Below are 12,473 nucleotides of genomic sequence, written 5' to 3'. Positions count from 1 at the left end.
TCTAGCTCCATCCATGTCATTGCAAATGGCAAGATATCATTCTTTTTTGTGGCTGAGTAATATTCTATCATATATATATATATATATATATATATATATATATATATATATCCTCTTCCTTATCCATTCAACAGTCGATGGACACTTGGGCTGCCTCCATAATTTGGCTATTGTAGATAATGCTGCTACAAACATGGGGACATGCAGTAACATTAACACAGGTGATGGGCAATTAGCCCATGTGTCTGTAGTAAGACTGAAGTCCCAACCTATAATCTGGCGTTGGCCTCTTCCTGAGTAGACAATCTAGTTTGCTTAGCAAGTACTTTTCAGACTATTTATTGGGCACATGCCGGATTTTAGCATAGCCCCAAGATCTATCTCTGTATAATCACCTAACCATAAGCCCAATTTACCTAAGGAAGGTCACAGCTACAAAGTTGCAGAGGTAAGACGCCAATCACTTGTTTTATTCCAATCCCAGAGGTGGTTTTCCCCTCTGGATTAAGGGAGTAAGGAGGGACATGTCAGCTGGAGGTCCTCAACAGTTTTCAGAGATGAGTAATCTAGCCACCGAAATGAATAATCCAGATATCCAGAGAGCGAGAAGGAAGATGTAACAGGTCTTTTTCTAAAAAAAAAAAAAAAGGTTTTGGAGTTGCCCAAATCACAAAGATCCAAGCGAGCAGTTAGTTTGTGATTTTATTTGAATATTACAGGCTTTAGTGGAAGCGTTATGGTGAGACCCGTTTTAGGATATAAATACACCTGGTAGGAATGAATGTGTGACCACGCAGAGACCCTGCCTGACTTCCAGCCTTTCTTCCTTTTCTTGGAAAGACCGTGAGGGCCTCTTCATTCTACATTCAGGCTTTCCTACCTGAACCCTGTGATCTAAGTCTGCAGCAGGACCGCGGGATAGGCTCAATGCGGTGCATACTGGATTATTACTGTTGGCCGAACTGGGCTTCCACTGCGGAATTAAGCCATCATCTGAACAAAAGTTGGAGCTCTCTCCCCCCATCTTTTCTATTTGTGATAGTCTCGATTTTCTCAAATGCAAACCCTCTCTAGATCAGCGGCGAGGTCCTACAATTTCTGCTCCCAGCACCACATGTCTAGCACCTAATAAATGGTGAGAGCCCTAAGATTCTAAGAGGCATCTTTCCGCTTGGCGAGATCACAACCCAGACTGCGTCTCCAAGCGCGAGTGCGCAGAGATCGCTTTCAGCCACCGAGCGGCGCCAGGGCACCATCCAGGCTGGACTCACTAAGTTTTCCACGGGGTTTGAAGTTCTGAACTTAAAAAAGGGGGGGGGGGGTCGGGAAGGTGAATTCACAAGTGCATTTCCCCCAGGCACGGATGATGCTCCAGCCAGAGGTGGGCTGCAAAAGGCGCCGAGGGTCCGGGCGCACCGCAGTCCTCTCGGGACCGCAGGGGACCTGGGCCTGGGAAGCGGCGGAGGTGCGCGCGCGGCAGTGAGGTGCAGCCCGGCGCCGGGGACAGGTGAGGCGGAGGTCCGCGCCGGGCCAGGGGTCGGCCAGGCGCGCGCGCGGGGGTTGTGGGGGGCCTCGGAGGAGCCAGCTCCCTTCCGTCCCCCGCCCCTCGCCGCGCGGGGCCGGCCGGGCCGCTCCTCCCCTGGGTGGGTCCCCGCTCCTTTTCTGGCAGGGTCTATTTGCATAGAGGAAACTGCCCAAAGTGGCCGCTGTGGAGAAGCTGGCGGCGGAGAGGGGGGCGTGCGCCGCGCTCCGCTGCTGCCCGGAGGCCAAGCCCCGCGCCCCGCCGACCTCGTGCCTCGGGCTCTGCCGCCGGCTCCCCGCGCGCCAGCCCGCGCCCGCGGCTCCGCACCGCCCCCCTGGGAGACCCACGCGCAACCCGCGCGCCATGAGCCCGGGCCACCGCGCCGGCGGCGACGCGCGGAAGGACGGCCGGGCGGGCGGCGGGGGGCGCCCCGCGACGGCGGCCGTGGCCTGGGCGGTGAGCGCGTTGTGCCTGCTGCTCTCCGTGGGCTCAGCGGCCGCCTGCCTGCTGCTGGGCGCCCAGGCGGCCGCACTGCAGGGCCGGGTGGCGGCGCTCGAGGAGGAGCGGGAGCTGCTGCGGCGCGCGGGACCGCCGGGCGCCCTAGCCGCCTGGGCCGAGCCGCACCTGGAGCGCCTGCTGCGCGAGGTGAGGGGCGCGGGGGCGGCCGGGGGCAGGGGCTGTGCGCGGGGGGCGCGGGCTGTGCGGCTGAGTCTCCGAGGAGGGGTCGCCGGGGCCTGCGCGTCGAGGGGAAGGCTGCGGGTGCGGGTCCCCGGGGGGGCGGCGCGGGGGGGGGGGGTCCTGCCGTCTCTCGCGTTCCAGGGCACAGCGGCCGCGGGAAACGCGAGCTGGAAGTGCCGTTTCGGGAACGAGCAGAGGGGAGGGAGAGGAAAGCCTACGGACTTAGAAACTGTGACAGACCTGGGGGCGAGTCTCCACGGGGGTGCGCGCTCCGACCGGTCGCCTCCCGCCGGCGCTGAGCGCCTGGCTCCTCGGTGCCGCCGGACGAATGACCAGGCTCGTGTGGGAAGAGTCGTGTGGGTGACTCGCCCCCGGTAGCCTCGCAACCACTGTGCCCCGTGCTGGTGTACCTGGAGAAGAGCGGGCTCCCCAGCAGGCCGGCGGCCAGGGCGGAGGGAAGCCTCGGACGGACCTGACGGCCAGGGCCCTTGCAGGGACCCGGTCAGCCCCACCTTCCCTGTCCACCTCCCTCCGGAAAGGCTTGTTTCCGACCAGCTCCATCCTGGAAATGCTGTGTTCTGGGGCTCTTGGAGGTGAGTGCGCACCCAGTGCCTACGAAACCTGGTAGGATGACGGGAAGAAAAAAAAAAAAAAGCCCAATTCTGGTTTCAAGCGATGCAGATACATGCTGAATTTTCATGGGCTCGTTGGAAGTGCCATATGAGACGCTGTGACACTTCTACTAGGGCTGCGGTTGTGTGTCTTCAAAGCAGACGCCACCTTTGGAGCTGCAAAACCCTCACCCATCCATCATGTTCAATGAAAACCTCCATGTTTTGTGCGGCAGTGCCCCTCCCCTTAGAAGTGAGACAGGCAGGTGGACTGGCCAGGGGGTCTCCTGGTTGTGCTCACCTCCCTTGCCACCCTCTTCCTCCTGGGAAAAGCAGATCCCAAGTATCCTGCCCAGAGGCGCATCCTCAATTGTAGCAGGAAAAGCGCCAGGGTTTCAAGGTAGAGGAGAGGTAGGCCAAGCCTGTTACTAACCGTTTCCCCTCAGCTGTGCAAGCTGTGATCTTTATTCATGTATCACCCTGTGTATCCATGGTTGAGTGCCTTTGGAATCTCTGAGGGAATGGGAGAGGATTGTGCCACACCTTCTAATCCCGGGTACCTGTTCCTTATGACTTTAATTGAAGCCAGCGTTACCTCTCCTCCAGCAGCGTGGTTTGGGGCAGAATTGCTGCTTCGTGAATTGATTTCCTTCTTTTCGTCTTCAAAGTGCCCACAGACTTCGGAAATCTCCCCGGAGCCCCGCTGGCGACTGGTGCTGAAGCTTCCATAATTGCAGCCCATTATCTTTTGGCAAATCCCTAGAGACCAGGGTGTTGAATTGATTTATGGAGGCCCAGTAACATTTCTGTTACTGCAATAACTGGAGCCGTTCTTTCCAAGAGGAGGCCCCTCTTAGTAAAAATAAACCGCAAGCCCGGACCGAGTGAATCAGAAATCCCAGTAAAACATTTTTACAAGGAATTTGCCAATTGTGTCCAGGTTAATGGTGGTGGGGCCAGGGCGGATGCCCTGGCAAAGCAGCCCCTGCTGAAAAGGGTGGATTCGCAAGTCTTGGACCTTGAGGCTTAAGGATCTGAGGGGAGAGACTGCAGTGGCTTCATTCTGCCCCCCTCCTGCGACACTGATTTTACCTGGGTGGGACTTCATGTCTCTGTCTCCGTCCCAGTCTCTCTGCTCTCGGTTAGAAAGGCCAAGGGCAAATTTCACATCCAGGGATTTCCACTTGAAATTCACTGCAGCATTCCGCAGGCTGGCGTGAGCACAGGACGTGTGTCCATGGGCAGGTTGTACTACCAGCTAACTAAACTTGGCTTAGTTGGGTTTAGTTAGTTGAAGAGCGTATGCGCTTGGAGCACAGATTGGAGGGTGGAATGTCAGAGATGCCGTGGTTTAATGCACTTGGAGTTGAACTTCTGGCTGTTTGGGGTCCCCTGTGAGAAGCCGTCTTTCTCCCAGGGCACCGGTCTAGTCTGTCTGTTCCTGCAACAAGCTGTTCTTCTCACTAATGTCCCTGGATGGGACATGTAAGCCCCTGGCTGAGGTGGGAGGGGGAGGGTGTGGGAGGTGCACCTCAAGGAGTTGGTAATTGGCTTTATCTCCTTTTTTTTTTTAAGATTTTATTTATTTGACAGAGAGAGAGCCCAAGCAGGGGGAGGGGCAGAGGGATAGGAAGAAGCAGGCTTCCCGCTGAGCAGGGAGCCAGAGGACTCGAGAACAGGAGGCTCAATCCCTTGACCCTGGGATCATGACCTGAGCCAAAAGCAGATGCTTACCCAACTGAGCCACCCAGGTGCCCAGGGAATTGGCTTTAAATGGATGTGAAGATACTTTTTTTTGAACCATTACATAGGAAGGACAAATAAATACTGAGCTGAAAATCTCTGAAGGGAAGAACATTTGAACTTGAACATGGTTTTCAGCTCCGATTTGTTTTCAGGGAAGCGTCTTTTGAGTCTGTGGCTGAAGTAGTTACGCATGCGAGGGTGCCTTCAGCTTGTCCTTTATCAACAAGCTTGTTTTCCGAGTTTCAGAGGCAGAAACCACATCCAAATTGAGGAAGAGAAATCCTTGCCAACCACACACAACTTTAATGTCAGAGAAAAACATTACAAAATAAGCCAACAAAAGCCACTGTTAATAAGGGACCCGATGTCTTTGTTCCCTTGGGAACAGAAGTGTGACATAAGTTTTTGGGGGGGACTGGCTGATGTGCCTGATAATGTAGATCCAGAAACTCCAAAAAAGGAATATTCATGCTAACTTGGGATTACTAAAGACCCTTCCCATGATCCAAAAATGAAAGAAATGGTTTTCATAACATAAAAAAGTCGTTAACGATAGTATCTTCATTATGACCCGAAAATATAAATGCACAACAAACATCTGATATTATGCTTTTAAGGTGCCTTAGATAGGTTGCCGAAGTAATCAACCCCCCACTCATTACATCTATAATTACAGTATTACAACAGCTTAAATTTTAGAGTAAATAAAATAGCTTTCATACTCCAGTAACAAATTTAATGCAAGGATTAAAGAAATATTTAGCTGTATTCAGAGGAGAGCATTTCCAGCTTACAATGGATTTATTTTGGCTCCTGGTCTTCCATTGTCCAGACCAATCAGTTTGAAAACAAGAAAAACTCAGAGACTCAGGGTAAAATTCAATTTCCTCCCCTACCATCAACTACTATATGTATTGGTTAAATTACTGTAAAACCCAGAATCACATCCAGCTTTCTCAGCCTCTGCGGTGGCCTGCCACTTGTCAGGACTGCCCTATGGAGAACATGTTAATAAAGAGCCAGTTTTTGAATCCCATGGCTCAACAGGAGATGGGAGGGTCAATCGTAGCTCCATTTGTTTCCTTGACATTTCCTGGCTCCCAGACCAAAAAGTTTCTTTCTGGTGACTTCCTGCATGCTTACTTTCTCCCTTTATTTTTTCCTTCTTCTTCTTTTTTTTTTTTTTTTAATTTTTTGGTGGGGAAGCAATTTGGGAGAGCTTTATAAAATAGCAACATGTTTAGGAAAAGGTGAAAGATTTATGCAATCTGAAGAGAAACCAGAGTATTAAAACATAGCAGTGTGTGGGTGGCTCAGTCGGCTGAGCAACGGACTCTTGGTTTCGGCTCAGGTCATGATCTCAGGGTCGTGAGACTGAGCCCCACATCGGGCTCGGCACTCAGCAGAGAGTCTGCCTGTCCCTCTCCCTCTGCCCCTCCCCCGCTCACACTCATCCTTTCTTTCTCTTTCTCTCTTAAATAAATAAATCTTTAAAAATTAGCAGCATGGGGCACCTGGGTGGCTCAGTCGTTAAGCGTCTGCCTTCGGCTCAGGTCATGATCCCGGGGTCCTGGGATCGAGCCCCGCATCAGGCTCCCTGCTCCGTGGGGAGCCTGCTTCTCCCTCTCCCACTCCTCCTGCTTGTGTTCCCTCTCTCACTGTCTCTCTCTGTCAAATAAATAAATAAAATCTTAAAAAAAAAAAAGAATTCTTTAAAAAATTTTTTTTAAAAAAAGGTAGCAGCATGTTTAGAACAAGCCAACTGTCAGGGCATTTCTTTTGCAAACGTATTTTGGAAATGTTTGAATGGGACCTTTACATACTGGTTTCGAAGGTTTGCGGCATGGCTCCTGAGGTTGGGTCGTCCATGAACTGAGTGAATTTATCCCAGCAGGCAGAGAAGGGCTCCGGTCCTACCATTTACTAGCTGTGTCATCTAACCTCTTCAACCTCTTTCCTAATGTGCAGTTCACAACTACCTGTGCAGGGACAAGCAAATACAATAATATAGAGGAAGGCATTGGTCAGTAAGTGTGCTTTTGATGGTGAGTAGCGGAATAGCCGAGCGTGGTGCCTTCAACAATACAGTCATTGAATTATCTTGTGTAACCAGAGGAGCCTGGAAGTTAGTCGGCAGTTCTGAGTTAGTTCAGTGAGTTGGCCACTGGTGGGTCTGGGTCAGTGTCTGCCATTCTCTGGGCTTTTCCTCATGGTGTCAAGACGGCTGCTGCAGCTCCGAGCTCATATCTTCACACAAGAGTAACCGAGGTAGAAGGGAAGGGGGCAGGAGAAAGAGTCCTCTTCTCAAGAGGCTTTCTCTTTTGTTTGAGTCAGAGGGGGGGAGGCTCCCAGCACCTCTCAGAAGACTCCCCGTATGGCCGCCGAGCAGAGCCAGCGCCCACGATTGCCATCATCCTGTCACTGGCAAGGGTAACGGGCTTGCCATAGGAGGCTTGGACCAATCTTGATTTCTCCCCTGGGGCCGGGCATGTTGCCACTGGAAGAGAATGGCAGCTCTGTTAGGAGGAGGACTGGGAATGTTTTGGGGAACAACAGCAGTGTCAGGTGGGGCCTGTAGAAGGTGACCCCAGAGGAGGATGGGGATGTGCTGGGGGGGTGGTCATCCACTGGCCTACCACAGTTTTCATACCCACATCCGCTTTGGGAACATTCCTCAGCCACAAAATTTCTGTTTCCTTTGGGGTCCTGATTCCAGCTCTGCCCCCAGCCAGAGTCAAAGGCAAGGTTGGTGCGTTCGGGGATTCTCTCTGGCACAACGCCATTCTTGGCAGTTTATGGTCTTTAACCCTTCAGTGGATGCTTCAGTGGACCCTTCAGTGGACCCCATAGTGGGGAAGTGGGAATACCTATGTCACCCTGCAGTAGGTGGAGGAGGCTGGTGAGGCTGGAGAAACTGGCTCAGCCACTCCGAGGACAAGATCACTACACCCAGACTGCTGTATGGAGCCCTGTACCCATTAGGTATGTGCCCAGACAGCTCTCCTCTTTGTCCTCCCTTACACCCAGCCATGGGTCTCTGTGGCTTTTCTCAGCAGCCATATGTCACCATGGCCCCCAGATTCCCTTCCAGAGCGTGTGCAATTATAACCATGGTCCCCAGAGCAAGATGTCCCCTGTACCCTCAGGAGCATCATCTCATTAGATTCAGCCTTTCTACATGTCCTTGGACTCTTGCACCTTCAAATAGCAATGTGATGGGACCCCAGCTTGGACTGGCTTTAATTAGAAAGAGAATTTATTGGGGCACCTGGGTGGCTCCATCAGTTAAGCATCCCACTCTTGATCTCAGCTCAGGTCTTGATCTCAGGGTTGTGAGTTTGAGCCCCAAGTTAGGGCACTAATCCCATCATGAGGCTCCACACTCGTTTCCTCCTCACCTCCCAAAGTCCCCACCTGCTAATACCATCACACTGGAGATTAGGTTTCAACACAGGGGTGAGCTCTGGGCACTGGATCCCCTGCCCTTCACCTTCAGGGCCCCACAGGGTTTTGGTATAATCCTATACCTTCAGAGAAGCCGTATCCTCTACCAGATTTCTACACGTTTCTCCCTTTCCCCTAATTAATTCTATCCCCGACCATGAGGCATTGGTAGGTGTTGCTGGAAAATGGCATTCTTCCAAACCTGCTCTTTGCGGGATTAGGTGCAGACCCTTTTGTCTTTGCCCCTTGCCGTGCTCGCCAGCTCTCCAGCTCCCACTGCTGCTGAGCTGTGGCCACCTCCTTATCCAGGATGTTAGACCCAGTGTTGGGCAATAGCATGCCAGTTTGGCTACCCTTCCCTTTCCTCCTTTTCTTAAAAACAAAACAACAAAAAACCCCAAAGTGTATGTTGCTTTAACATGATTCATGTTATTGATAACCCCACCACCCTAAAACAAGGACTATTTAACATTTTGCATAATCTCGTCCAGTCCTTAATCCTCGGACAGATTTACACCCACCCAATGCTAACCACAGAGCGTGCACCACGTATAGCTTGCGTGTGTGCATTCCGACCTTACATCAAAAATGTTTTTCCAGGGGCTGCACAGTCTTTCACAGCTGCATCTGACCCCATCAATGGAATCCGCGTCTTTCTGTCCACCCAGAATCTAGGCCTCCTCCACATTTTTGTTGACACAGAAAATGGCGCAGCCAGTGGCATCCTGGGGCAAGTGTCTTCCTTCTGTTATTCTCTAGGATGTAAGTAACTGCCTAAAGAGGAACATCTTTAGGGCTTTGTTTTTTGTTTCCTTTTTAAAATATCCAGGTTTGTCCAGGCCAGGCTCGTTTATCCGCCTGTGGTATTCCAAAACTGTACCCTTGTGAAGTCACGTTTTCTGATGGACAGCGTGGAGTCCGTCTGTCTTTTGGTTGGATTTTTAATTTCAGTTGGATTTGTTGTTGTTGAAAGCAAAAGGCAACTGATAACAAAGAAAGCCTTAAAACAAGATCCAGAAACACTGACGATTCATCGCAGTGATTTCAGGCTCCTGTTTTGCTTTGGTGCCACCGACCCCTTTCTGGAATAGCTTTTTGGAAGTGCCAGGCATCGCGCCCACTGTGCTCCCATGACGTCTTTCCAAGTCCGCGAACAAATGTAATTTGGTTTTGGGAGTGCTCTCTGGAGGCCACACACAACCTCCAGCTCCTTCCTCATTCAGTTTTCTCCCATGTGTTGGATCAGGATTAATCTTTAATTGACACAGGCCCTTGGAAGACATCGCTTCATCATGTCCAGAAATAGATTTCAGGACGAAGCACGAATCCTTGAGAGAAAAAACAAATTTGCAGATGTAGTTTTAAAGGAAGGGGTGTCAGTGTGCTCCTGGAGGCGATGGAGTGCCTCTCTTGTAGGGTTCACCCTGGGCAGAAGGGGCAATGACTGGCCCCAGGTAGCGGTGATTGTCTGAACCCCAGCAACCTGACTCCTGGTCCTGAGCCCTTTCCCTCAGCCTCACAGCTGCGGAAAGCAGTCATCGAGCCCAGGGCAGCAGCCTTTCCTGCCAGTGTGGACACCCTCCATAGGGGGCAGACGTGTGGATGGCAGGGAGCACTTTAGCTTTAAGCAGATCCGAGTTCATATCCCAGCTCTGCCATCTCCCAGCTGTGTCACTTCGGGTAAATGACTGCTTTTCCAAACCTCTGTTTTGCCCATCTGTTTTGTGTGTGTGTGTTTTTTTTTTAATATTTTATTTATTTCTTTGAGAGAGGGAGGAGGACAAGCAGACTGTGCACTGAGCACAGAGCTCGACGTGGGGCTCGATCCCAGGACCCCGAGATCAGGACCTGAGCTGAAACCAAGAATCAGACGCTCCACCGACTGAGCCCCCCAGGCGCCCCTGCCCGGCTGTTAAATGGGGATTATAATACGTGCCTCATGAGGTTTCCGTGGGGATTAAACAAGCCGATGGCCCAAAGTGCCCCAGATGTCATCCACGTCCCGCTCATGGCTGTTCCTAGTGGAAGGCTTTCTTTGGGTGCATCCAGAAGGCGCATGTATATGCTTGTTTACATTGGAGAGGAGGCTCCATGGTCCCTTTAACGCTGGGATTCCACCAGTCCCCGGAGGCTACACAGAAGTGGAAATGGTATTAACCCAGGTCCAGTGTCCGCGTCAGTGATGGGAAGTGGGACTGCTTGGTCACTGAGGAAAAGCAAGGGCTGAATTGGCTTCATAAGTCCATTTTCCCCCCAGTTTCTCATTTCAGCGGAATGAGATTTTTTTCATTTAAACACACACAAATTCATGTTTATGACCAAAATAAAAACCTAAGTATTCACAAAAATTATTAGATGGATTTTTCATTGTGAAAGGGCACCCGAACACCTAATAAATTCGCTTTAAATAATAAGTCTGTTCTTGCGGTTACACAACATGGCACGAACACCCCCCAAATGCTCATGATTAACCTGATGGATTAGAGGCCTCACACACATCTGCTTCAAGTCACATTGGTAAATGAGAAAATCTTTATTTTTTTGATGTAGCCGCAAAATCAGGGTTGTGGGGGGAAGCGCTTTCAAATGGGTATTTTCAGCTTCTAAAACGGACTTTGCCTCCAATTTTGAGTTGTGAAACAAGTCATAAAGCAATTACAGTGATTTCTGGGGTTTTTAGGAGACAGTTTAAATAAAACCTACCCAGCTTTGGGCCTCCCAGGAGGATCTTCACACACACGCAAACGCGGTCTGTCCATTGATTTAATAGTGCCTTTTCTGTCTCCGTCCACGGCATTTTCTTTGCAGCCCCATGGTATAGTGCAGTCAAATGAAGGGCAAGTTCACGTGGCAGTTGGACTGGGATGTGTGGCCTGTGTGTGAGGGTGAGCCACTTTGAGGTCTGGAGGGCACAAGAGTGTGTGCAGGTAGTGCAAATGCACGTGAGAGCAAGTGTGCATGTGTGTGAGTGTGCACGCACATGTGTGCATACAGATGCACGCATGTGAGTGTGCATGCATGCACGTGAGTGTGCCGTTGAGTGTGCATATGAGAGTGTGCACGCACGTGTGTGCAGATGCATGCGTGTGAAAGTGTGTGCACGCATGTGAATGTGCCTTTGAGTGTATGCATCTAGATGCACGCATGTGAGTGTGCATGCACATGAGATTGTGTGCATGCATGTGAGTGACTTTGAGTGTGTGCATATAGATGCCTGCATGTGAGTACATGTGAGTGTGCCTTTGAGTGTGCACATATAGATACGTGCGTGTGAGTGTGCGTGCTTGTATGTGTGTACTCACATGAGTGCATATAGATGCATGTGTGAGTGTGCATGCGTGTGAGAGTGTGTGCATGCATGTGTGCATATAGGTGCATGCATGTGAGTGTGCATGCATGTGAGAGTGTGCACGCACATGCGTCTGAATGCACGTGAGTGTGTGCACGCATGTGAATGTGCCATTGAGTATATGCATATAGATGCACGCACGTGAGTGCATCTGTGTGTACACGCATGTGTGTGCATATAGATGCATGCGTGTGAAAGTGTGCATGCATGTGAATGTGCCTTTGAGTGTGTGCATATAGATCCACGTGTGTGAGTACGTGTGTGTGTGTGTACGCACGTGTGTGCATATAGATGCATGTGTGTGAGTGTGCTTGCGTGTGAGTGTGCACGCACATGAATGTGTGCCTATAGATGCATGCGTGTGTGTGTGCATGCGTGCCCGTGGGTGTGCATATGGGCGTGTGCGGGCACATACACACCACAGAGATTGTCCCACCCGGGTCCTCCTGAAAGCCCCTTTCACTGGGCCCTCCAGCTCATGCTGCGGGCTCCAGAGCAGCGAGATCTGGGTCTGCGTCTGGAGCTGCCTCTAAGCCAGCTGCAGTGGCCAGGGACAAATGCGTTGCCTTTCCAAGCCCCTCCTTCCTCCTCTGGAAAGAGGGTGCCAGTGTCTGCTTCACTCCGCTTCCCTGAGGATGAAGTGACACTCACTTCCCAGGACAGTGAGTGAGCCATCGGTCTCCCCTTGCTCCCCGCTCTGCTAATCCTGCCTGTGGAGTGTCCATTAACCTCCGGGGCCGGGGCCCTTCCTGGGGCCGATTCCTCCTCCTCCTCCCCCTGCCTGTAGCGAGGCTCATCCCCGGGGCTAAGAATGGGGTGAGCTGGAGAAAGATGCCTCATCCCAGCTGGGTGGTCCTGGGACGATTCCTTCCCGGGCTTTCTTCTGTCCCCTTCCGTTAGCACCTGGCCCTTCTGGAGATGCTTGGTCTCTCTGGGTCCTGTCACCCCGAGCCTCAGGCAGACCCAGCAGCTTTGCATTCTTGCTCATCTTCCTAAATAGCCTCAGTGGGATCTCCCTCCCCTCGCTCCCCATCCACCCTGAATGCCACCCTCAATGATTCCCATGGCCTGTGGGCCCTCACTTGGCTCCGAGGTCAGGCGTCCATGTCCTTCTAGCCTCCCC

The 12,473-nt window shown here is 51.7% G+C and overlaps 1 protein-coding gene and 1 long non-coding RNA gene across 3 annotated transcripts in view; both read left to right on the top strand.

Moving 5' to 3' along the window:
• Positions 1 to 1,434: 1,434 nt before the first annotated feature.
• COL23A1 (collagen type XXIII alpha 1 chain) overlaps positions 1,435 to 12,473 on the top strand; it is a 302,293-nt gene continuing 291,254 nt past the window's right edge. The window contains exon 1 of the mRNA XM_078067628.1: positions 1,435 to 2,167. Coding sequence (XP_077923754.1) covers positions 1,886 to 2,167 — 282 coding nt within the window. The 5' untranslated portion in view covers positions 1,435 to 1,885. The remainder of the gene's footprint in view (positions 2,168 to 12,473) is intronic.
• Positions 2,352 to 10,415, top strand: LOC144381154 (uncharacterized). 2 transcript variants are annotated; one of them, XR_013445868.1, is made up of 4 exons: positions 2,352 to 2,793; positions 3,480 to 7,539; positions 8,602 to 8,763; positions 9,772 to 10,415. It is a non-coding gene; the product is annotated as an uncharacterized LOC144381154 (long non-coding RNA). The 2 variants fall into 2 exon arrangements; XR_013445867.1 differs by having other exon boundaries at positions 2,352 to 7,539.

This window comes from Halichoerus grypus, chromosome 2 (genome assembly GCF_964656455.1).
Source record: "Halichoerus grypus chromosome 2, mHalGry1.hap1.1, whole genome shotgun sequence".
In the NCBI taxonomy this organism is placed as follows: Eukaryota; Metazoa; Chordata; class Mammalia; order Carnivora; family Phocidae; genus Halichoerus; species Halichoerus grypus.
Note: the sequence above shows the minus strand (reverse complement) of the source record. Positions and strands in the feature narration are given on the sequence as shown.